The sequence below is a fragment of the Gallinula chloropus genome (assembly GCF_964237585.1).
Source record: "Gallinula chloropus genome assembly, chromosome: 15".
Classification (NCBI taxonomy): Eukaryota; Metazoa; Chordata; class Aves; order Gruiformes; family Rallidae; genus Gallinula; species Gallinula chloropus.
The window spans coordinates 8,698,404-8,724,921 of NC_140100.1; the positions used below are offsets into that span (position 1 = coordinate 8,698,404).

The 26,518-nt window shown below is 41.1% G+C and overlaps 1 protein-coding gene across 3 annotated transcripts in view; it reads left to right on the top strand.

Annotated features, from left to right (window-relative positions):
* The window catches only part of CHLSN (cholesin), a 126,478-nt gene extending 101,179 nt beyond the window's left edge, over window positions 1–25,299 (top strand). For all 3 annotated transcript variants that reach the window (XM_084270785.1, XM_084270787.1, XM_084270786.1), the window contains 2 exons: window positions 20,403–20,484; window positions 24,956–25,299. In XM_084270785.1, the coding sequence (XP_084126911.1) occupies window positions 20,403–20,484; window positions 24,956–25,138 (265 nt within the window). In that variant the 3' untranslated portion in view covers window positions 25,139–25,299. The remainder of the gene's footprint in view (window positions 1–20,402; window positions 20,485–24,955) is intronic.
* Window positions 25,300–26,518: the final 1,219 nt, after the last annotated feature.

Here is a 26,518-nt window from a genome sequence, read left to right on the forward strand (position 1 = left end):
TCTGTGAGGAAAAGCTGAGTAAGCTGGGACTGTTCAGCCTTGAGAAAAGATGACTAAGGGGGGGACCTTATTAATGTTTATAAATATCTTAAGTATGGGATGCAGGGGGAAATGGCCAGCCCCTTTTCAGTGGTCTGTGGAGACAGGACAAGGGGCAATGGCTGCAAGTTGGAGCACAGGAAGTTCCGCACCAACATGCAGAAGAACTTTTACATGGTGAGGGTGACAGAGCCCTGGGACAGGCTGCCCAGGGGGGTGTGGAGTCTCCTTCTCTGGAGAGATTCCAGACCCATCTGGACACCGACCTGTGTGACCTGTCCTAGGGAGCCTGCTTTGGGGGTTGGACTTGATGATCTCTGGAGGTCCCTTCCAACCCCTATGATTCTGTGATTTCAGCTCAGAAGCAATTACTTCATCTAGTTAGCACAATTATTTAGAATGCTTAAAATTCCAACATAAGGCAAAGTCTATGGTTAAACTGAAGAAGTACAGCAAAGCATTCACAGTGCCCCACAGACAGTGAGAGGTCACATATAAACAGGACGATCGTGTTTATTTTTTTCCAAGCTGCAAAGTGTACCCTGTCTGTAAGACCTCCAGAAGACTGGTGTGTTACAAATAGTGGGTTACCACGTGGAGTAAATCCAGGGTTGCATCTCTGGCCATGCTCAAAACTGAAGCATCCAGACTGTCTGAATTGTTACTTACCACTCTCAGTGGGGAGGGAGGAAATTAATTGCATTCCAAGCAGAGGGACATGTGCATTTTTGTTACATAACCCTCAGCACGCAGTGATAGCAAAATGACAATAATATTTTTGATCTGGAAAACAGCTGGAGCCGTTCACTGCTGTTTTGAACTGCAAATGGATTGATAGTTAGCTTTGAACCATCTGCTCAGGCTGTGCTCTGGTATGTGTGCTAGTAAGTGGTGGATCTCTAGATAATGGATTTCAGGTTTGGAAAGCAAAGGAACAAGCTGTGGGGTTTTGCTCGTTATCCGCATGGATTTTTGCCTTGCTAGGAGAGGGAATATGAAACTGTGTTTCAAGTAGTTTCTGAACCGATTTGACTTGAGTGTTTCACTTAACCTGTACCAAATTACCTTGAAAGAGTAAACCTGCTGTGTCATGTGGACTTGGAATACAAGTCCAAGGGCTGTACATCCAGTGTGATCATTTCAGCAACAGTTTGAAGTTTGTGGATTGAACAGGGATGTTTGTAAGATGTGGAGCTGCCAAGCAAACGGAACCACAGACCCCAAATGTGCTGGGTCCATCTTGCACTGTTGTAAATTACAGAAAAACCGCTTAATACTTTTACACCTCGGATGTTTTTTCAACCCAGCAGGATTGAAAAGAAACCCCAACTGGATTTCAACTAATCAGAGAAGAAATATATTATCTGGGGAACGAAAACTAAAATCCAAGCTCCAGAAGTCCATTGCAAAACCCCCAGCAGCTTCAGTGGGTCAAGGATGCCAGTGTATGTGCTTTCCTAAGGCTACTAGTGTCAATTATGCATGGGAGGATAAATTCATTTTTAGAGATGCAAGAGATTAATATACTTGGAAGTAAGCAAAAGATTTCTGTGGATTGGTGTTTTGCACCACCTACAATAAAAAGCCTTAGATGACATGAGGGTTGCTAAGTGAAGTGGCGTCTTCATTCCCTGATGACATGTGGAGCTCCCGTAGGACAGGTGGAACTTGAAGTACCATATAATAACTAAAACTGTCATTTTTATTTATTGAGAGACTATTTGCAGTGTGAGACCACAACTCCGTGAGGCTTTAACCTATGACAGAAAATACTGAACTACTTCTGACATTTTGCTTGATGACTTTAAAAGAAAAATGGTAGGAAGCATTCAGTGGAATATTTTCTGTTACACACCTAGGCTATTGACATGCAGGGGAAAATCAGACTTGTTTTGTAGGTCATACATCTTTCAAGACGTAGGAGTTCCCTCAGAGTGCAGATTCATCTTTTCTAGTATGTGGAATTCTTCACCAGGAGAATAAATTTCCATTTCAAGCAGTTAGGTCACAGAGAAGTAGCAAAATTTTACTTGAGGATAGAAAAGAATAGTTATTGTTTATAGTAGTAGTTATTGTAGGGGGGGTCCTGTGCTAAAAAGCCCTGCTCCTGTGCTGGCATTGTACACCCTGTTCAAGGAAGGAAATGGAAATCACAGCAACCTACAGGCAGCTCTCCTTCCTCTCTTTGCACGAGGGGACTTCCAGAAAGATCTGCCACCCTAGAGAGAGGTTATATTGTCATTTTATTGGAGGACCGTCCTAGCAACTGAGGGGCTTTTCCCCCCTCCCCACATATGGGATGGCCACGTGCTGCAGCAGCTGATGCTGACCAGCAACGTGCAGCCCGCAGCTAGAGCTGAGGGTGCAAAGGGTTTGCCCAGTGAGGGTGAGCTGGGGGACAGCTATAGCCCAGGCTTTTCAGCTCCTTTCTCATTTGAATGAGACCAGGATGGGCATCCACCTCATTTTTTTGCACTCCTGATAGAGGAGAAGCAGCCAAATGGCTCCTGGGTTTCTCCTCTCTCCCTTTGTGTTGGCCTGTGAGAAAAGAAAAGGTGGAGAGGAAAAAAATGTCATTGCTCCACCAATTTTTATCTCATCTTTTCCCTGGATGAGATAAGCTCAGGCAGTTTCCTGATGCAGCTCTGTCTAACGCAGCAAGCTCAGCATGGCTGCGGAAGCAGAAGGAAGTTACTGCAGTCAGATTCTCCAGCTTGCTGGGGGAGCAGAGACCTGAGGAGAGATCGAGGATTAAAAATAGGGAACTAAAGCAAAAAGGGGAGTTGGAAGGCTCTAAAAATATGAGAAAGAAAAAAAGAAAATGTGGAGTAATAAAAAAACCCCAGAGTGGTACTGAACGGAAGAGAAAAAAGCCCTGTAAAATTACTTGAGAGGAATGGGGAAGAAGCATTAGTGGTTGAACAAACCATATAAATCTCCTCCTTTTAATTGATGACATGCCTTTTTTCTTTATGATAGTAACTAATGATACAGGTTTAATGCCAAGACTAGAATGTCTCCTTACTTTGATTCTTGGAAAATACAAGAAGTCATCCTTTTCTCAGCATTAAATGCCTTCAAGTGAAAAGATGTTGCAATTCATGAGAATGGTAATTAGCTTTAATTATAACCTAACTGACCTTCTGTGGTGTTAAAACGTTGGCAGAACTTGTTTGTCTTGGCAAGCCACTCTCTTCTAGAAACTTTCCTGTTCTTGTGTTTGGCTTAGAAAGTTCCTTGCTGTATGGATCTGCAGAGACAGTTTTCTCCACCACCCACTAAAGGAACAGAGACAGGTTTGAAAAGACGTTGCTAAAAGTATGTGGAATTACAGGATCCATATAAGCTGAAGGAAAAGTAATGGATGGTATTGTTATCTGGATATTGCTGTGAATTACTGAAGCCTTACTATATATTTATCAGGTGTTAAAATTTCAACAATAAGCTGCTGGTGCATGTTCCTTTTCTTTCTATAAAGATTTATGTTATGCTACTAATATATGTCACCAGAATGTTTCCCAAGGTGTTGTCTTTTCAGTTTTCTTTACAGACCCTACTTTCCTCATCCCTAACTTAAATTTAGGTGAGATTCAGAGAACGTCAGAGACTTTAAAGGAAAAAAAAAAAGACTCTTATGAAAATAATACAAAGTGAGGGAGCATCACAGAGACACAAAAGTGAGACACCAGGTTTCCCATCGAGTATGGAAATAGTCTGATTCTGAACAGAGTGGTTTTTGCTGAGCAGGGCTGCTGAAAGCCATGTACAGCCCAGGGTGGTTTATTGCCAACCGTGTTTGCAGAATGGAAACAGAGCCCAGTCTTTGGTCAAAGCTTGTTACAACCAGTGCCAAGCATGGGATGTTTTAAAGCTGAAACGTTGCTCATCCTTTGAAAGACCTGAGAAATCTGAGGGACATTGCTCTAAGCAGTGTGTGCATTTATGGATGTGTGTATATATATATGTATGTATATGTATATTTATGTATTTATTTGGTTTTATATGTTCTGTGTAGAAACTATACCAAGTTGATACTTAAATCTGCTGTTGCCATCTGGAGAAGGGCATTGATATGTAGCTTGGTGTTCACTCACTGTTAGCATCGAGGAAGTGTCTCATTTGTGGAGGGACCAGTAGAAACTTCTCCTGGGCTGTAAAGAAGGAGGCAGCATTTGAGATTTGTGGCCCAAGTGCTGAGATGAAGGTGGCCCTACAGGAGGTCACAAAACCATTCATCCACCACTGATGCCTTTGAGACCAGATGACTGTTTGAGAGAGCTGCTGTGCAACTGCAGACACACTCATTAATGTTGAAAAAGAGTTTCTAAATTTCAAGTACATTGAGTGGGTTTGTGTTGGGTTTAGTTTGCTTTTCTGATCCATTGATGTATTTTTTTAGCCATGGTCAGTGATGATTTTAGGCGTTTGATTCTCAAGTTTAAGTCATTCTCATTGCTGCTGGCTTTAGTCTTTATTCATTTCATACTAGGCACAGCTTTTGATGTTTCACCATCAATGGCTTAAGATTTAGTGTCATTTCTCCTTCCCCCATCCTCTGGGGTGGAGAATGAGTTTCCTTCCTCACAGGGAGGTGCGGCATATTTAAAAGCTCATCAGTTATCTTGAATTCCATGAATTATTGGAGAGCTGCTCAAGTGATGAATCTCAATTAGCCAGTAGCAAATACAGTACGTGAACTTAAGAGAAGCTATTGTAATTAGACACAGCAGCGTTGCTGGTTTCAACAACTGGGGCTTAAAGGTGTCTTGAAAGACCAGCTTTTCCTCCAAGATTAGGGGGATGGTGATAGAGGCTGGTTTTGCTTTAATTATCACAGGGTTATTTTTTAAAGGTTCTGGGGCAAGCATTAGCTATGGATGTAATTAATCTATTCATACATGCTTTTAGTCATTTTGTCACATTCATTAGTTCCATAAGAAGCCTCGTGAATCCAGAGAGTCAGATACAGGGTGAATTTGCATTCGGCGAGGTTCTGCGGCGGTGTGTTTAGTGAACTCAGCCAGGCACTTGCTGCTCTCTGATTTCAAAGGCTTGCACTTTTCCTGATACTCTGGAGATCATTGAATTTGTTTTAGCACTTCTCCAACTTTCTACATTGCTTGACTTTTAATTTGTACCAGGGCCTGACCTGCCTCTGAGCGTGGTTCCTCTCCTTGACTTAAATCAGTGTGTCTGTAAAACCGAATGTTGTCTGATGTCAGTCCTTGGGCAGACCTTCCTCATTCTAAAGGAAGCCACCGTTCCTGTGTGTGGCTGAGGAAAGCAGCCTTACTAACAGCAAGTTACCTTATCATTATCTTACACTCCCTTGTGTAACTTCAGTACCCCGCGGCATCTGATGAAGCCACGTCAGTTTGTTTGCAGTTCCCTAGCAGCCCGGCATTACTCAGGAACTCTACAAAGCTCTCTGCTGCAATGCCCACACCTTTCCTATTTTTAGGGTGCTGGTATGCCAGCAGTTATTCTTGGGGGGAGGGGAGAGGGTAGGTGGAGAGGGCCTATTCTCTCAATAGATTTGGTGCTGCTTTAGGGCTGTTCTGTAAATGTACTGTGTCCTGTGGGAGGCAAGCATTTCTCTTGAGGTACATGGAGCAGAAAAATTGTTCTGCTGTGTTGGATTTCTTATTGAGCAAGGTTTTCTAAACCATTTTGTAAATAAATTCTCCCCTTCCTGGTATTTACATCCTTCACGTGGCTGTATTGGTTTTCTCAATCGGTCCCTTTGGTGAAGCCATACATCCATAATCCTTCATCTGTTGCTCGTCCTCCCAGGCACTGATGTGCTCTGTTCCTCTTCTTTGAACTTCTGTGTCTGGGATCATTCTGGAGACTCAAGACCTGGGAGGAAATGTGCTGTTTTCCTGGGGCCACCTTCCAGCTTCACGCAGAAGGGAATGACAGCCAGTGATTCCTTCCTGCTCCCTGTCACTCTGACTTTGGTTTATGAGCAGCAATTCTGTTTTCATCTTTGAGCCACAGCACGTGGAGATTTCACCTCTAACTTGCTGCACCCTGGAGCCCTTTGCTCCTCCCTCCACTCTCTTCTGAACTCTTACTGGGTTTCATGTTAATAACAGCGTTGGCACCAACCTGCCAACTATAACCATAAGCAAGTTTTCACTGGCTGTGGAAGGGACAGTGCTTCTCATTCTACTTCAGCCTGGCTGCAGCAAGTCTGACACCCCACCATCTCGGAGTGGGAGTGACGAGACACAGCTCCAGATGTGAGCGTCCTCGTTATCATCTGATTATTCCAACTGTGCATTTAGGATTCTGTGGATGTCACGTTACACTCTCGCTCCCAGCACCACACAGCTTTTGCCTGTTTAATCAAGATGTCTGGCGGCAGCCCGACTTGATGATTTTCAGTCCCTATGATACACTCGTAGACTTCTGGATTCACTTTTCTGTGCCTTGGTGGCAAGAGATACGCAGAGCTGTGCTGGAGCCGTGCCAGTGCTTTCCTAACCCCTGCATGACATCCCCAGGATGTCATACTGTGTAGGAATCCGCTTTTAAACCGTCGTTGGCTTCTTGCTGGGGTAGCTGCTTTTTATGGTTCTAAAGCAACAATTTCTCTGCTTTCTAAGAGGCACGCTAACATCTTACCCTTAATTTTGTGCCCTTGTGCAAATTACTGTTCCTTATGTGTATCTCATCTCTTTTTTCCACCTATAAATATTGCAGCTGGCCAGGCAGAGTGATCCAGGCCGCGCCTGAGGAAGGCTCACCAAAAGGCAAAATGCAAAGGATTTTTGGTCGGTAACTTTTCCAGGTGAGCCCAGCTTTGCAGTGCAGGCTGTTAAAGGGATGCTGGTGCTGGAGAGCAGCCTGTGCCTGCATGACACCGTGCTCTACCGAAATATCAACTCGGGCCTGGAAGTTCACCCCCAGATGGGCCCGAATAAAGAAGTCATCGCTCTTGGCAGATGAGCTCAGGCACTCCATAAGGCTGATTTACAAGTTACACCACATGCACTGAGGCCTCTTTAGCTGGTCCTGAAGATAAACTTGTCCCTTAAAGTGAATGCTGACAAATAATCATGTTATTTACTATGTAATTCTAAAATCTTCAGCCAAAAAATAAGAACAAAAAATGACTTTAAGTAGCTTGGAGCCAACATCAGCTATTTTTACCAACAATTTCTGGGAAGCAAACGAACCATAGGAATATATTCTGAGTATCTGTAATACTGTCCTGGAAATGTTCCAGATGGATGGAATTACTTTTTTGTAATAATTTCAGTCATTTCTAGGAAGTTCTCTCCGCTCTGATGTATCGTGTTGTGAAGCACCTTGGTACTTACAAGGATTTTTGGATGTGTTTTGCCATTTCTAGCTTGCTGGGTAAACAACTCCAGTTTCTAGAGACAGAACAGGTGCTTTGAAGGTTCTGAAACGTCAGGTTTTAAGACTTCTAGGTGTAAGTGGAAGTTCTTGGATGTTGCAGGTACCTCTGTGGTATTTGCAGCTCATAAATAGGAAATTTTAGCTGCATCAACCATTGTGGGATTTTTCCAGTCATAGTTGTAAATGCTCGTGATGCAACTCGTTCAGCTGAGCTTTGGGAAAGCAGCTGGACTAACGCTATTTTCCCCTGGAGCAAATCTCTTTCTCTAGGAATATGGCTTTGAAGCAGTGTCTTACCCCTCCTCACAGTGCTAATGTATGGCTTAAGAGGAGAAAGCAAGGGAAGCTCAGGTCCACGCTGAATTTTTCTCAGAGCCAGTAGCTTTTCTGCCTTTCTAAATCTCTTCATTGTCCTATTTAGTTTATGGCAGAGGAAAGAGATTTCTTCTTATCATTTCCATAACCATAAACGGTCACTAAATTTAACAAAAAAAGGGAGAAACAGATTAGGAAACTCTAATCCTGCTTTGTGCCTCCAAATCAAATAATTCGTCTTTCTAAATCTTTGAATTAATTTTATGGAAGGTCACAAGCTCACATCTCAAAGCATATTTCAGTGAGAGCTGCAGAGCACTTTACTTCCAATCTCTCTGTCTCTCTGCACTTCTGTTTTTTTGGGGTGAAACAAAGCTGTCAAAATATTGATTTGAGTGTTTGGTACAAACATTCTCATAGGGAAATGCTGTATTTAATAGCATCCTTAGCATGAATTCACAAAGCCCTTCACCTGACATCTGTCATTTTACAGGGTCAGCTGAAAAATACTTTATTGACTAACCATCCCCATCTTTAAAGGGCTTTTCATTGTATTTATTTTTAAAAAATATATTGTCTCTGTCTTCTCCCTATCATAATAATGGTCATCTGCTTTTCCATAATACCATTCCTGATAACACATCCTGACTCTATTTTGAAAATTAAAAATATTTTGACAGTAATTGATTAACTCTCATTACGACAGCTTTTGAGAAATTGTCATCTCACCCCATTTTTCAGATGGGTAAATGAAACAGTGATGAAGTTTGGGACTCACCAAAGTCCTTGTACTATCCCAAGGTCTCCTTTCAAGCAAGTGATATGAAGGAAACTAGACATAACTTTCATCTCTCAGAACACAGGCTCTGCTTTCTTTGGCCCTTTACCAATGTTTGGTCCCCACAGACCTGTAGCATTTCTCTCAGTTCCTTATTTTGGAAGAGGACTTTGCATGGATCTTTTTCCTGGGGTGGTATCTCAGGGCACTCCTGAAGGCCACCAGCATCTATACTAACCTCTGGATGGGCATGCAATGTATGGGTCAGTCCTTCAAACCCTTCTCACTGCTTCAGAAGGGGTGTCTGTCTTCCGTGGCCGGGGTCTCCTTGCAGTTGCCATCTTTCACAGATGACCGGGGCAGCTTTATTCCATTTATTTCCCTTTATTGTGGTAAACCTAGGAACACAAATTCCTGAGTCAGCCAGCCAGAGGTTACAGGCAGCACTTTTATCACAGGATCACAGAATCACTGGGTTAGAAAAGACCTTTAAGATCATCAAGTCCAACCGCTCATGTCCTCGACTAAACCATATCTCATCTGCCCGCCTTTTAGACACATCAGGGCTGGTGAATCAACCCGCTCCCTGGGCAGCCTGTTCCACATCCCCACAGCTCCTTCAGTGAAGAACCTTTTCCTAACATCTGACCTGACCTTGCCCTGGTGCAGCTTGAGGCCATTTCCCCTTGTCCCATCTCCTGTCACCTGGCTGAAGAGACCATCGCCCACCTCTCTACACCCTCCTTTCATGTAGTGGTAGGTGGTGACAAGGTCTCCCCTCAGCCTCCTCTTCTCCAGGCTGAACACCCCTAGCTCCCTCAGCTGCTTCTCATAGGATTTTCCCTCCAGCCCCTTCCCCAGCCTGGTTGCCCTTCTCTGGACTCACTCCAAGACCTCAATGCCCTTCTTATGGTGAGCAGCCCAGAACTGGACACAGCAATCAAGGTGCGGCCTCACCAGTGCCGAGTACAGGGGCACAATCACCTCCCTGGACCTGCTGGCCACACTATTTCTGATACAAATTTATGTCACACAAACAAGGTTTTTCTCCTGTGTAGGATGTTGTATGAGATGAGATTGGTGGCTCTTAAGATGACTCTTCTCAGGTGCCCAAGGAGGCTTCTTGTGCATTCTTGGTGAACTGATTTTTTCCAAAGCTTAGTTTGCTTTTATTTATTTGTAATTTTTTCAGTAAGATTTTTAAGACTCCTCATAAATGTTCACATATATGTTGTCACGACTATAAATTTTATGAGCAGTAATTAAACATCGGGCTGTAAAGTGACTCCTCAGTTGAGGAACAACTAGATTACATGTGTTAAGCCCATAAATATTGGGGTAAAAATAGTTAAAGTTTCTTTGCCCAATTCCCTTTCTTGTAAAATAACATCTATTTCGAAACCTAGTTAAGAAAATGTAATGCATCCTTTCTTAATGACTCTCATTTCCAGTAAAATAAAATTTAGTATAAATGAATTTTCTTAACAGTTTATTAAAAGTAGTCATTAGATATTTCTCGTTGAGATCCAGCTTTCATCTGTCCATAGTATTAGACAAAAGAGGTTGCATCTAATTAAATAATGAAGCAGCTTTAATATATTATTTCATCAGAAATGATGCTTAGCAACCTTGTAGGGCTTGTTTAGAAAACTTGTAGGGTTTTCCTTGTAGGAAACCAGGGAGGTTCAGGAGCAGAAGCCTGGCGTGGCTGGGCTGCTTCGCCCCTTGGTGCTCACTGAAGTTGTGAGTGCTCAACACGTCATGGTGACCTGTTTGATTTGTCTTGGGTAGAGCTTCAGATCAAAACCAGCATAATAAAAATGACCCATTTCACTTACAGGTATTACAGCAAACAGCCTGCTGATGTTTTTAAGCTAAATGCACATTGCAGGGCTTATTTACTTTGTTTGCAGTAAGGCTTCTCGGAAGGAGGATGAGGTGTTGCTTCCTCCTCCCAGCCTCTGCAGCCTGCTCTGTCCTGGCTCTCCAAACTCCTCGCTAGCACCTGGCACCAAGCCCAGGCATCCCATCCTTAACCCCTCTTCTGGATTTCAGAAGAGGCATTTTGTACTCACCCATCTTCTCCCAGCCAGGCTACGTTTCTTGACGTGGTGGAAATGCAAAAGGGAAGGGTTTGTGTTTCTTCTGTGCCATAAAATTCAGATCTAGGAGAATTAACACTGCCACTTGCTTCCTCGGACATATCCAGGCTATTCATCCAGTGCCCAAACACTCAAAATACTGGCGAGTAGTTTCATAGCTCTAGGGAATCATTTCATCTAGTCAGCCAAAGCCAAAATTAAAATTTAAAATGCAGTTGGCAATAATTATTAATCAATTAGCTCCAGGGAGCTGTCAAGGCTTCCTAGCCAGAGTTAGAATAACAAGCGATATTCTTTTAAATGCTAAAACTGGATCCTTATTAAAACTTGTCTTCTGCTCCACACATTTTATTAAGATGATGATACCCAAAAAGGTATCAGTAATTACTTTTATATGAATAAAATTGAATTGGAATGAGAGCCAGCTGGAGGAAGCCGTAATTGGCAGATCGGTTTCTTTGAGTGTGGATTACTTAAAATCTTTTTAAGACAATGCACGTCACAGGGTGTTGGAAAAGGAGATTCTGGTGCTGTCCTGAACCCCTCAGATTTTATGGTGCAGTGAGAGGTACCTGAACATAGTAGCTAAAGCCAGAAAATGTGAGTGGGCTGTCAACTGCTGTACATTGTTAGGTTGATCTTGATATTTTCATTGGCTTGTTCCTTTTTTAAAACTCCTCTGCAAAGAGAAGAGTAAGTTGTTCTGTAAGGAGGTTCAAGTGCCCGGGTTCTGCAATGCTGTCTGTCCTTCTGCCTCTGCCGCGTTTCCTAACAAATGCTACTGTGGCATTTCTGGGTTTGGATGTTAAAAATTACAAAGATGGTTGATGGGTTTGGTTTTGCTTTGTTTTGGGTTTTTGTTGTTGTTGTTGGGGGTTTTGGGTGTTTGGTTTGGGGTTTTTTTTGAAAGCTTCTATACATGTTCTTGTTGGTCCAGACTAACCCCAACTGTGGTACCCTCTCAGATGTGTTGTAGAAGCCATCTGTGTGATGGGTTATTTTAAGAGGGCTGCACAGGGCTTCCTGTAACAAAGATGAGCTCTGACTAATTAACCATCAATAAAAATATATTGAGTTCATTTGATAATTAAAAAAAAAACCCAAATGAAACAAAATACAAATGTAATTTCTGCAGCAGTGTATCTAGAGATATTTCTTCAGAGGAGCTCTGGTGTTCAGCCTGCCTGGCTGTCCTCTGGGTTGCTGAGACCTCAAGTTCACTGGGGCCGTGCTCCATGGCCTAGGCAGCTCCTGTTCTTCAAGGATGTAGGGAAGTCCCATTGGGAAGTCTGCAGGAACGGGATTTGAGTCTTGTGGAGAGGAAAGTCAGGCTCCCTGCAACTGGGCCCATATGTCCTGGGTACTGAGAGTCAGAGAGGAACAATGTGCCTGGTGCAGGTAGGCGTTTGGCACGTGGGCATCTCGTTAGTGTAACGAGGGAATGTTGCTTTTTCATACTGCACTCAAATCTTACCCTGGAGTTTGGAACTGCAGATGAATGCTGGTGATCGTGTTGGCTGTAGAAGTCTCTTAGGTCTTTGTAAGGGTAGAAACAGCACAGAAACCCCCAACCTGAGTTAAAGACATCTGGTTACAAAGAGCAACACGTTTTCAGTAGTGCTGCTGAGCAGAGTCCCAGCTGGATTCGACACCTTCAGAGGGTGCCAGGCTCATGCTGTAATTTTGGGGCTTCTTGAACTGGCCCATGCATAAAGCTGAACAGCATGCAGACTTCCAGCTCAGTATCACAGAATCCTTAAGGTTGGAAACGACCTCCAAGATCATCTAGTCCAACCATCAGATATAGATGTATATAGGTATATATAGATATATACACACTGAGCAATAAATTGGCACTTTGGCATCTTGGCAGGTTCAAAGCAAAGTCCATCAGCCAACATCTTCAGCATTCAAATCCTTCTCCAAGAGGTCATTTCTTTATCCCTCCTCAAAAACTTTCATTGGTAAGTTTTCACAGGACATTGGTTTATCTTCCAGTGTTTTCTTTCAGTATCACTATCAGGAATACCCTGACACTTTCAAACATTCCTGGTACTTTGTTATTAAAATTGAAACCTTTTGTTTCTTTTTTGTTGTTGTTTCTTTTTAATCCTCACTAGCTCTGAGATAGGCCTTAAAATGATACAGGTTTTTGTTTTTTTTTTTTAAGATTAGTAAATATTTGACTTCTCATAGCAGCTTTATGTAGCTTGTGCAAGAATTCTTCATTAACACTGTAATATTCCAAGCACAGGCAGTATAGGTATGGCCCAACGCTGTTGAAACCATAGAACTTTCTGCACTGACACCCAGAGCAGTATCAGGGTATATTAATGCTCCACTAGCTCCATGTATGCCCATGATGAGGTGTAACTCTTGTAGTTTTATGGCACTGAACAGTAGAATTGGATCTTCTGGATTTAGCTTGAAAGGATTTATATTGCTTATCCTGGTGAGCGGTAAAATCTCAGCTCTACCTGAGAACCGCCCCACAACCTAGTCTTCTCCCAGCAACATGGAATTATAGAGTCACAAACAGAGATTTTTGGCCTGATTTCAATCTACATGCTCTTCAAATCTCTTCTTTCCCCTCTTCTGTGTTCTTTTCTTCTTTGCAATCCTAAGGGGAGAGAACCTTTAAAAGTTTCAAAAGCTGGTTTAAAATAAAAAAGCAATGAAATGGAGTTTCTGTTTGCAGCTGAGGTTGACTCTGCACCTTGGTGGGAGAACTGTATGCCACAGTGGGGCATTAACAGTAAGGCAGAAGAGAAGTGACTGTATTTGCCTTTTCTGGGGCTGGTAGCATATCCCTCATCTGATCATCAGAAAGCATTTATAGAAATGGATTGTTGCCAACTTTTGAGAAGGATTTTACTTGCAGCTGGCTTCTTACATGATTTTCATACAGACGATGGGGCCCTCTTTATCTCCTCGTACCCCCCAGGACGTTCTTCATGGGAGGGAGGCATAACAGTTGTTTTCATTTTCCCTTTCCCTTATTTCTGGTCTGGGCATCAGTGTGACCAGAATTAAGTGCAAGAAAAGATGGACATCTGGAGAGGAGATGGGACTGAGCACAGCATTGGGATAGCAATTAGTTGTATATTCCTTTCAGGAGCAGAACAGATTGGCTATAAAGGGCTCAAATTCTACTTTTTAGTTTTCTTCTGTCATAATCCAACTCCTGCTTTGTCTTCTTTTTATGAATGTATGTAAAATAAATAACACATTGAGCTTAATAACATAGTAATATTGGCTGCAGGCTTTCGAGCCTGCTGCTGACCTTTTTGTTATTGCTGAAAACAAAGAGTTCTCAGCATATTATTACTGAGATATATATGTGTATATATATATATATACAGCTCCAAATATGGTTTTGCTGCAGGCAGGCTAATACAGATACCAGCAGCTAAATAACTGCACTCAAAAAAGAAGGGAAAACAATAATTGCAAAGGGTTTGTGGAACGCTGGTGGCATTTGTAGGTAGGTTGGTGGCTATGAAAAATGGAATCACAGTAAGATACCCTACATGTCTTGTGCCATATATGAGAGAGAGGAGCTCCACCAATGACCCGCCATAGGATTTTTGAGGCATTGTTACAGTTTTCTGGGTCAACTTTCCTTTCTGCTTATAATCTGTCTCATCTGTTTACACTCCAAGCTCTTCAAGGGGACGTCTCATGTTGGGTTTGAACAGTGCCTGTGGTGGGGGAGGAAGGGGATTTCTAGCTTGGCTGAAGCTTCAGGATGCAAACAGAACATAAAACGTTACAAATAATGGCAAGTGATAAAAGTACATATAGTAAAAGATACTCTGTGATAAACATTTTATGTAGATTTAATCAAAGCTTTGCTTTAAGGCACAAAGGCCCCTGCAATTCACTTTCTAAATACTATCTAAGAAAATTCTGTGACCTGTGTAGTTTGCTGTGCATTCAGATATAATCTGTCCTTATGTTGGACATGGGGACAAAAATGGAACAGTAAAAAATGAGTTTATTTCTCTCTGCATGTGTGATTCCTAAATTTAAATAGAAAGGAAGGAGGAAAAGAAAGCTTTCTCCCCTCCTCTCACCTTTTCACAAGTCTTTAGTCATTATACTCCATCTAAACCAGATGGAAGAATATATTAAAAATTGTTTTTAAACCACAGATTGAGAAATGGTTCCAGGATTTTCAACCAAAACCGTGGCAGGGATTCTAAAATCTGTTGACAATTTTAGAAAGTTTTCTTCTGGCAAAAGAGCTCCATTAATGCCTTTTCTTCTCTTCTGGGAAAATGAGGGAAAACTTTTATCTGAGTCATAATTTAATTAGCTTCCAAACTGGATTTGAGAACGTCAGTATAAAAATATATTAAATTTCTCCAGGAATTGGAGTTGGGAGATAAACAGAGTCATCCATAATGTGAGAAAAGCTCAGCTAAAAATAAAGGCTACGACTCTCTCTCATGGCTGTATCTTCACTACTGCTGCAGGTTAACATGTCTCAGATTCTTAACTGCAGGCAAGATTTTGAGAATCTATGTAGACTTTCACTTTTTGATATTTTTTTTCCAAATGGGGAGAATCAGCATCTTGGGCTGTGATTTCCTCTTACCAAGCACTGCTGTGCGTCGCAAGGCAGCTTTCCGGGCATGCAGGTGTTGACGAAGACATTCAAAAACTATCGTTTTAAAAGTAAATTCATCTTTAAATGCCCCTGAGAGAAACAGAAGAAAAATCTGACTACCCCCAATAAAAACAAACCCTTTTACATTTCCCTTGAAATAATTCTATGTGTTACAACTGGACACAAAAATTACTGTTCCTGCTTCGCTTTACACACTACGGGGCACATATAAAACTTCATCCACATATAAAACCATCCACATATAAAACTTCATCCACATATAAAACTTCATCCACATCCATATATTTTTTTAATATATCCATATAAAACCTCCATCCATCAAATTGCTCTTCTCCCTCAAGAACGAGCTTATGCCAAATTCCTGCTCCCATCCAGCCGTTCCAGGGAGCCTCTTTGGAGGGGCTGGGTGCCCTGCTCACCTGTTGGCCATATGTAGCTTCACGCTCAGCGCTCGACTGACTCTATCACGGTGTTTGGAGTTTCCAGATTCAGCCCTTGTAAGGACAGTGAGCTTGCTTGAAACATCAGTGCAGGGTATTTTAAAGTCACCACTGTTGTAGGTGTTGCATTGTGGAATGTTAATGGCGAATTGCTTGACCGCCAAGTGTTTCAGCAAGGCTTTAAGTATCTCAAAGGGGTTTTTTTTTGCTGTGTGGCTCTTTATTGAGGAAGCACCTGTTACCCACGTCTTATGGGTAGGGCAAATGATAACTTTTGCCCTGTTTGCTGAGCAGTCAGGGAATAAACTGCTTAACTTGGTTCCTGCAAGCCTTAGTCATATGCTGTAACTTCTGCTCAGCCTTCCGTGAAGACATGTTGAAGAACGTAGATGATCCTTAAAGACAGGTCTCAAGGTGATGGATAACCCAGTGTATCAATGTAGCCTTGAACAGGGTGTAATCAACCAGATCTGTTGATCCTCCTTTGAGATTCAGTGAAGCTTGAGAGAGTAAGACCTAAGGGTCCTCATGAGTAAATCACAGGCAAGAGGAGGCTCCATGCTGACCTGGTCCTCAGGGCTGGAGAAGCCTTTCAGAAGAATTTCTTGATACTAAGCCTGGGCTGCACGCTGGAGAAATCAAAATTTGGCACCACTCTGCTTTATTCCAGATAGATATCCATGCTGGAAGGTGTATCAGAGGTAGGCTGCACAGTCAGTGACTCAAAACTGGATGCAGATGTCCTTGCATTTCACATGGAGCAATGCCCTCGTGTCCTCTGGAAGCTTATCAGCAGCCACGTGTCTTTATTTCTTTATGGTTTCTTAAGATTTGTCTCCTACCCAATAAGCTTTTCAGCTGAATGAGTAGAACAATTGGAAGTAGTTTGACTACTTTCCCTTCCCCTTCTCCTTCTGCTAGGACATCCTAGAGCGTGCTCTGCCCTGCATGCTGCAGACATCTCTTTGCCTACGCATGTTGCCTGTGCCCAGAAAACGTCCTTTTTGCTGTCACAGTGTTGCGAAGGGACACAGTTAAGCATTTTAAAGGCAAATTATCTCTGTAGTACAACTCAGTCATGTTTTGGGAATCAGTCTCTGAGAGATTGATGTAGAGACTCCAAGGCATTTAGGAGATAGACCAGTGAGAATCTTGGTGGTTTTTCTACACGAGACTCTCATCCTAAAACCCAAAAGCTCAAATGTAAAATCCCCGCAGCTGCTTGATGCTGTTTGATTCATTTCTGCTGTATCTTCAATTTCAAAGCTGTTTAGGAAGGTCATTTGCACACAAATCAAAGTTCTCTTTAACTAAAGGCAACCAGCGTGGTTTTTTCAATGAGCTCATAAGAGCGATTCAAACGTTGACTGTGTAAAGAAGGCAATTAGTGTTTGTACAACGTATTGAAAATCAGCCCTAGGCACACTGGAAAAAATACATGGTTTATAAATGTACATTTTTCATCCAATTCCATAGTTTATATTAGATCTGGACACGGATACTCCTAAAGGCTACCAAATTAATTCAAACTGTGAAAGAGGTTGTGATTGCATGGAAAAAAGGGTTTTAAGCTATAATGTAGTTGGTCTTACTCTGTAGATTTAATCACTCAAAGGAAAAGGCTTTTCTACTGCTGTAGTATGTCAAGGAAGCTTATCTGTGTGTGTACACAAGCCTCTTGTGTGTCACGGAGCTTTGACTTTTGTAGTTTAGAAGTTGAATGTTTCTAAACACGTACTAATGATGTCATTCTGATAAACCCCTCTGGCTTTGTCATGGTGTGATACTTTCCATAGGCTTTAAAGCTGTCACAGGAGCAGGAAAAAAGCCATCAGAGTAATCAGTGGAAAAGGTTTATTTAAATAACTTTTGGGGGGTTCAGTTCCAGGCAGCAACTGCCATGTTACCAGTCCTAAAGCTTGCACACCCATTATCAGGAGTGTTTTACCCACAGCGTGGTAGGAATGAAGGTCAAGAGAAGGACCATTGTCCAGGATGGGGGGGGAACAGGAATTGATGCAACCATGAATAGAGTACCAGTTGAAAATTTGGGAGCATTTTCTGAAAATATGAGCACACACATTGTCTATTAAGGAAAATATGACTTTTTTTACCATACTCATTTAGCATTTGATTCTAATAGGACAGAGTGCAAACCAAGAGAGACAGTTTGTGACACTCCAGTGCTATGATGGGCACAAACTTACTTTATGCTGTTGATGAGGTTGAAGTATTTGCTGTTTATATGAATTATTATGTTGTATATAGAGTGAAACTAGCTGAAGCTTTCTTTTCTTAACTTTTTCTACAAGTGAATTCACTAGAGGGAAAGCCAATGTGGGATCTGAGATGTAGGGGTGTAACGGCTTCCTTAACGCATAGAAGAGAGCATATGGTTTTGGTAATAGGCTAATAAGAGCAATTAACCTTATAGCACACTCATTTGTTGGTCTCAGTTGTTTATAAACTAGGTAATAAAGATATTTTAACATCCTATAGCTTTATAGGAGGTTAGTGAAAACAGGCTGTGTTTCTCAAGTTAATGCCTAGCAGTGCTCAGGTGATGGTGTGAGCAACCCAAACATAAAATTAGCAGAGAATAAAATACTCATAGTAGTAGGTGGTATGTCTAACCAGTGAATATAATTGCAAATATATAAATATATGGTACAGTTTAAAGAAATGAAAACATGTGTTAAAGGTTTTCATTAGAAGAGGGACTGTTTGCACAGGATGCGGTCATAGAGCTGTCATTCAGCTTGTTCTCATCACCTTGCAAAGATCATAATGTAAACTCTTTCCAGGCTTATTGAACCTAAAAAAGAATTTTAAACTTACTTTCTTGCTTTCATGCTATAAGAAAGACGCTGTTTCCTATAGCATCCTCCATGTAATTGCTCCAAAGGGTGAATCTCATGAAAGAATATGTAAGAGAAAGTATGTTTTAAGCAGCATCATTGTCGTCGTTTGGGTTTTTTTTGAAGGACTTGTACAAGTTAATTCACGTCCTGCAGAAGTTCCAGTTTCTCAGTTACTTTGCCTGGCAAGCAGAGAATTTGGGTACAAATGAGCAAGTAGCTTGCCCAATAAATGCATCCATGAGAAAAACCATTTTTACTTAATTCTCTGTGGGTTCCTTGTGTTACCAGTGGTGTCATTTTGACAGTCATCGTTGTCCAGTTGGGCTTCTTGCTGCGAAGGGAAGTGACACCAAGCATTTCATGATCTTTATTTTGCAGGTTGTTGGTTCCTGGGTTGGTGGTGATGAGAGAAGGATATTTTCCCCATAATAATGTATTTTAAATTGGGTAATCCTAATGAGTTCTTGCTGCTTTTTCTTTATCCTGAATTTAAAAATCAAGGCAATCGTTGTTGTTCCAGGTTTTCTGCAGAAGCTTCCATGAAGCTGTTCAGTACTAATCTGTGGTCTTGGGTTTTTTCTCTTTCATTGAATTGACTGTGCAATATGTTTGCTGGTGCAGCATTCACGGAATATGAGAACTCTTTTGCTTTATTAGACTTGACAGTGTTTAAACAATACTAATTCTCATATCCAGCTGGCTTTTCAATTGATTTCTGTGCTCTCTGATGCTGCGTAAAGCAAGCTGGAACATTAAAGCCATCTTGAATGCTACCCTCTGGAGACTTGTTTTTCTTTAGAGAAAAATCAAATAAGTGTGAAATTTCCTGTTTTTTTCTCCTGATATTTTCCTCTGGATCTTTAAATTATATGTAATTATACTGGCAAATTTTGTATATGTTGATTTTCCAGCACGTACTTTTAAAAAGCAGTCTTTATTTTATAGTGAGATTTGCTGGTTTGCTCATTTGTTTATAGAAATAAATAGGTCTCTTGCTTCATCTCAATCAGAATATGCCAGCTTTAAACCTACTTTCAAGATGTGCTTAAATGTGCCGTTAAACCCAGCTCAATCTTTGTGTATTTAAAATGTGCTTGCTAAACAGACGAGGAACGTCTGCAGATGTTAATCATTTGTTTTACCCGCTCCCTGTAACGACATTGAAGCAGCCTGATGCTTTGAGCTAAATATTGGAATTGAAATTCCTGGGGAAAGCGAGACATAGATAGCATTTTCTGCCCTGTAAAGGTCAATATTTAAGTCACACCTTTAAACAAATCCAAGCCATAAAAGATACGCTCCGGAGAAATGGATTTTATCTGCTCACAGCCAGCAGTTCACCTGTGATGGGCTTCAGCCATCATGGAGCCAATGGTTCTAGCACCAGTTTCTCCATCCAGGCTTCTACAGGCTGCTTAATTTCATTTTAATTCAGGTTATTGGAATTAAATGCAGCTTTCTGAAACCCAAACTTGATTCTTCATCCACTCTGCCTCTCCAAATACTCGTGTAGTCCCGCAGGAGTTGGGGCTCTTGGATGTTGTGGATGAAATGAGGACAGCTCAAAGGTGCGGCACTTATCTTTACCCTCAGCACTTTCTGATGAAAATGTATAATATTCTTGGCTACAATATCTTCCTGCAATCTTTCTGCCTTTTGCATGGAAGCCAGGGAGCCATCTCCCATGTTCTTTCTTGCCACTTGTGCAAAATGTGCCCTAGTATCTGTGTCACACAGCGTCACACGGCTCCATGTCATACATACAAAGTCACTTGGAGTCATGGTAGGAAATATTGTACAAATGAGTATTTTGATCACACAGTATTTAATTTAAGCTCTTTTTCTTTTAATCATTTATTACAGCTGGTCCGAAAACCCAGAAGAATGGAAGTTTCAAAAGACAAGACAAACCTGGCTTCTCTTGCACATGTACGATAAAGAGAAGGTCTGTATTAACTCTGCTTTTTCTCACAACAAAAATGATACAAAGTTCTGTACATTAGTTACAGCTATTCTTTATTAACCAGTAGTTGCTAGTACTAGCCACATACTTCTCTAGTATTTTTTAAATACTGAAGAAATAAATGTTTTTAACCAAAATGCTGAATAATTTTAACAGCTTGTAGTTAAAAAGATTATTTTGTTGGTGATCATTCTCCTGTGTATCCTAGATTTTCATACTTTATAAATGTCCAGCATGAATAGAGCAGATATGTGTTCTATGTAACTCTGGAGTTTACTGGGACCTTGAGTCATAGCCTTAATTGAATTTCTGAGTGTGGAACCCAGTGCTGTACACCACGATTCTCGTGCTGCTTCAGCTATCTCAGGCTTCGTATGGGATGCACAGCCGTATTGCCAAGATGTTAAAATAGCTTTCTCATTAAAATATAAATGAAACCTGATGTTGATTGTAAAAAGCATAAAGTATAACCAGAAGCTAGGCCTGCATCAGTCCTGATATCCATTCATTTCATAACTCAGAACCCAACATAGATTGAATTTCCAATAACCGCCTGACTGTTGTGGTACTGAAAGGAGTTTGTCTGTCTGGTTGTGTAATAGAACAAACACCTCACCATTTGCCCTGTGCCTTACTTATTGATTCATCCAGTTGACATTCAGTTAGTTTTTGCTGATTTCTTTTGTGTGCAAACATTAAATGTGGAAGCGTACCAATCTTCCTGACCCAAATTACTCAGCAGCTCTTAAGCCACTCACCTGGCACAGGGTGTTACCTTTAAGATTAAAAATACTTTTAGAGAACCAGATAATTAAAAGCAGAGTTTCATGAAGGGAAAAGATGTAATACTTTAAAAAGATTAGTTGCAGAATGCAGATTTGATTTGGAGGTATCTAGGTTGCCCACACCGCCTTTTATTTTTAAGTTTCTCCTTTAGAAGTCTTTAGCAACCTTTCATAATCAATGTGTGTTTTTTGAAGCTACCTGGAAATGATTTTACAGGCAGAAAGATGTTTTGGCTTTTTTACACGTTTACTTTGGGGGTTGTGTTGAAATACACTGGGAAATAATTAACTGTAAATAGCATTTGTTTTATGTATCAAAGAACAGCTGAACTCCCTAGTACTCAACACTGACATGAACCTTCCTTTTTGGTTGGTTTTTTAATCTGATGAAAGTGCTATGAATTATTTAAATTCACATATTTAGTAGTTTTAATAATCAGAGATTATTAACATCTGCATCCAGATTCGGTGAAGTTAGTAGAACTGCTCAAGTGCTTATAATTAAGCATATGATGAAGACTCTTTCTTCATGAGGACTGTAGGGAGGGCAGACCAGCTTCTTTTGAATATTTTTTTATATACCCCAGTCCTACTTCCTGTCCATTAGAGAATCAAATCTGTTTGATATCCAAGCATGACTAAAATAAAAAAGGAGACATGAGTTTCTTTCCTAAGCCACATCTTTGATCTCGTGGTGTCACTTGGATGCCTACTGAAAAGCCATGTGGAGGGGTGAATCAGGTTTCCCGTACTGACAGGCTTCTTGATGGTAAAAGTTGAGGCTTTAAAGTCCTTTGCAACGTGAGGAGTTTTCTTTGAGTCCCTTTAAAATCTGTCTGGTCATTGGCTGGCAGCTTCCAAGCCAATATATACTTCTTCAGGATCCGGTATAAAATAAACACTGGATCACGTGTTGATCTGTGTCATCTAGCAGGGCATTTTTTCAGAGTAACTACATCAGCTGCCTGCAGCCTTCCTACTGCAAGGCCCTGGGGGGGCCTGAAGCTTCCCCAGAAGGTAACTGAGATCCACCAGCTTGGTGGCAGTAAGCTGAAGTTCTCTGTGCACCTCTCTGATTTTGCTTTGCAAAAAGGGGGCATCTGCAAGTCTTTAAATGTCTGAAAACCCTTTAGTCACATCGTGGAGCTTAAAGGCAATACATGTTCTTCTGGTTTCATTCTGTGGTGCATCCCCCCTTTCCCCAATGTTGCATAGCTTCTCAGCATTCGATGCTGATGGGATTTACTTCACTTTGGGATGTTTCCATATTACTCTGCTCCAGTGCACATCAGCTACATAGAATAGAGGTGAAGTTGGCAATTGAAAGAGAAAAAGAAACAAGAGGAAGGTCAAAACAGTTTAATAAAAGAATAATAATTAAACCCTGGAAGCATCACTTCCACTTGCTGGAGCCGTGGTGGGAGATCTAGATACCCAGTTTCTAGCCTGACCAAAAGTTGATCTTAGGGAAGGATTGTGTTCCTTCTTGTAAAGCCTCACCAGGAGTCTCTGAAATTTCAATTCTTGTGCTACTGTATTTGAAGAATTAAAATTTGGATTTCATTAGCTTTTTTTCCCAGCAGTTCCTATATTCCTTTATCACAGAATCACTGTGATTCCATTATCACAGAATCACTAGGTTGGAAAAGACCTTTGAGATCATCGAATCCCATCATTGCTTTGGCTCTGTTGTATGTGTAAGCTGGGAGGAAAAAATACTGTGCTTATTCTCTTGCCTGCATGGTTCTGTGCTGTAAGCTCTTTCTGGAATAAATGTAATAGTTGTGTGAAAGAAGAAATCTGTCTTTTTCAACGCTTGAGCACTTATCCTTAGGCCCAAATGCTTAATGCTTTCTAAGCTTCAGGCAGCCACATGTCTGTCTGCACGCTTAGTATTTCTAAGTTTAGAGTAGGCTTTTAATTGCCCCTTCAAGCACTTTGCTTAAATGATATAATAACAGCAATTCCACACAGTGAGATATGACTGTGCCATGAGGTCTGAGAACAAGAGGTGTAAATTATGGAGGTAATTTGGCTGAGGCTTGGAACATGGAGATGTTCCTGAGCTTTAGAGGTGCCGTACTGAGCATCTGCATTACAGGAGCACTGTCACATTGGAATTGTTTGTGCCTGAGTGTTTTTGTCTGTTATTAGTTCCAGTTTACTGTCAGTAAAAAGGTTTCAAATACTTACACACAGATATTTTTCATTCTGTTTAAATGTTTGATATGTATCTTATAGCAACTCTTCATATATTGTCCACTTCAGTGTTGCCACTGTAAAATTAATAGGTTTTTGTCTGTGTATCTGTATTGTTTCTTTAACACAAGAGTGTTTGTGTGAAGAATTAGAAGGTTTTCTATAGCATATAAGCTATGAGGCTGAAGGCAGGCTTTATGTTTGATTTATGACTTTGTAATATCCTGATTGATGAAGGCCATGTTAGGATAGTCTTTCTTCCTCTTCTTCTGGAGTGATAGAAGTTCTGGTGATCAAAGTTATGCTGCCAAATGTCAATGGAGAAATAAGTTGTAAATTAAGTATCTGTTGAATATCTGTCTTCTCTGAAACGTTGACACTTGGCAGAATTGAAACGCCCTTGAATAATTAGTCTCCAATCCTTTAAATGCTTACGTATGTGTTTGACTTGACTCATGTCGAGCATGCCTTTTAAAGTTAGATGTGTAAAGCTAAACACAGAGAAAAATATTTGCCTGATTAGGTCATTTTAACATCTCCTGATCCACAGCAAAAAAAATTCTCTTATTGGCTGAAACCTGTTCCACAGATACACAACATGAAGTTAAGATACGCTTCAGCGGAGAGCTGTACACCTAATGCTTTTGAAAATACATTAGTTTGAAATACTGAATTAAATCATTCCAAAGTCTCTGCTAAGTTATTGCTAAGATTATTTAATGTAATGATCATTTAAATTGTATGTTGTACCAGATAAGCTAGACTCCAGCCTATGACTAGTCAACTAGACAGGGAGTGAAAGGGGGGTAATGCAACTGTAGATGACTAAAGTGCTTTTAGTGTTAGACATGGAAGTAGAGCCTATCGGTGTTATTCAGTTTGATTTAAAAATTATTTCCATATGTCTGAATTCAATTTGTTTTCCAAGTTAAGTTGTGTCCCTTTTTATAAGCATTCTGTCTAACTACTTGATGGTGGGTGGTAGCTCATCTCAGCAAACAGATAATTTTGGGTAGGGGTGAGGGTAATTCTAGCAAAACTCTTTCCTTGGACATCTGCATGCAATTCCCATTGAGTTTAGAAAGGTTTTGCATACATGTTTCCAAAAGTAGGATTTGGCTAGTGGGTTTTTGGGGTTTTTTTCTTCCAACAACCCTCGCAGCCCTGAGCTCGCTGTCAGGGAGCGTTCGCATTTGCTGATCAGCATTTCCACATCTGCTTAGAATTTCCTCTCGGATGCTTTGCCCATCTGAGCACATGACAGTCCTCTCACCACAGTCCATCCCTCCTGGCAGCTTGAACCTTGGCAAGAAACGCTTCCACTCAAGAGGTGGGCATTGGCAGACACAAAAGCCCATGCAGTTCTCCTCATTATCCTTCAGGTGATGCCTTGACATGATTGTGAATGAGTATTGAGAGACAAAAATAAACCAGGGCTTGTTTCTTCCTTGTTTTCTTTTTCTTTAAAGGTTCCAGACAAGTATTTCACCATCTTACTGGATTATCTGCAAGGGCTCCGGGGCGGTGCACGAGACATAACTGTGCAGAAGGCTGAAGCTTTCATGAAGGAGTTGGACGGTTCCGATGCAGAAGACCCAAACCTGCTGGAGAAGTGCGAGCGCATACGACAAGTTCTGCAACTGCTGTCCTGAGGGTACTTCTGTGTCTTAATGGTTGACTGGTGGAGGGAAGGACAGGATGCCCTATGCTGAGACTATATATTAGTTGTAAAGACATATTTTCTAATAATCCTAATATTAAATTCTCAGATTTTGTACTCATCATTGCTTCCAATTGCGAATATTTATCATGCTGGGGGGGGTTGGACTCGATGATCTCTTGAGGTCCCTTCCAACCCCTACAATTCTGTGATGTTTTGAGGTGATGAAATAAAGACATCATCTTTGGTCCATAGAAGGGCTGTTCTGATTACAAGTAAGCTTATCACGCATCTTTAGGAGAAGAAACCTCTCTTTTTTGTTAGTTTTCCTCCACCTCCCCATGCAATTACTGTTAAATAAGAGGAGCTTTGCAGTTCTTATTTAAGAAGAGCAAAGGAGCCAACAAAAAGCCTGGAGGGTCTTTTACAATGGCAGCTTTCAAAATAAGCGTACAGTACAGCGCTCACTCAGCCAGCTGCAATCTATCACTTCCAGCTTGAGGAGCATGTCATTTGGATTTGGGAGAGATCATTTTCAGCCTGTTGGACGCGGGTTGTATAACATGGTTGCTTATTAGTACTTCATGCAGCGATCTGGAGATACCATCAGCTTTTGTTAGCTTTCCTTTTATATTTTTTAAAGTTTTTCAAATGCTCTGTGGCAATTGTTTGGATAATCAGATAATGCGCAGATGGGAACGGGTCAAATCGTTTGACCACATGCAGGGAAATCATCTGATTGTACCTAAACATACCCTTCAGCAAGAAGAGCTGTGCTGCACCGCTTTGTATCTACCCTGCCAATACTGCATCTCCAGCTTTCCCTTCTAATTGGCTTCCAAAAGAGTTATTTTGTGTTCATTCACTTTGACATCTCCTATGAACGTGCTGGAAATGAGGCTTTCAAGTAAAAACCAAGGACATTAATTACTCAAAAGTTGGATGATTGGCTTATTTAATAACACGTGTGTTCAGATGGTGTTCTTGACCCGATTCCTTAATGTTTCTGCAAACACTGTTCATACTTTATTAATAACAACTAGATGAGATGTGCAGCGGTTGAGAAGAGTGGCTGTCATTGGGAATTACGTCTTTAATTTGGATGGGGGAAGGAGGGGAGGATCTGTGGATATGCAGGCCTAATTTTTCAATAAGAAGCATTTGCCTGGATTTGACAGCCTTCCCAGGCATGGATTACGACAAATCTTTAGAAGTATGAAATATATTACTGGTAACAAATACCTTATGCTTTCTGACTTCTTGAAGATGATGCTTTCAACTAAAAAAGACTAGAGACCAGCGTGCCCTGCTCTAACATTGTGCTGATGGAGCCTGATGCAACAATGAGCAGAATACAGTGGCAGTGCCCAGC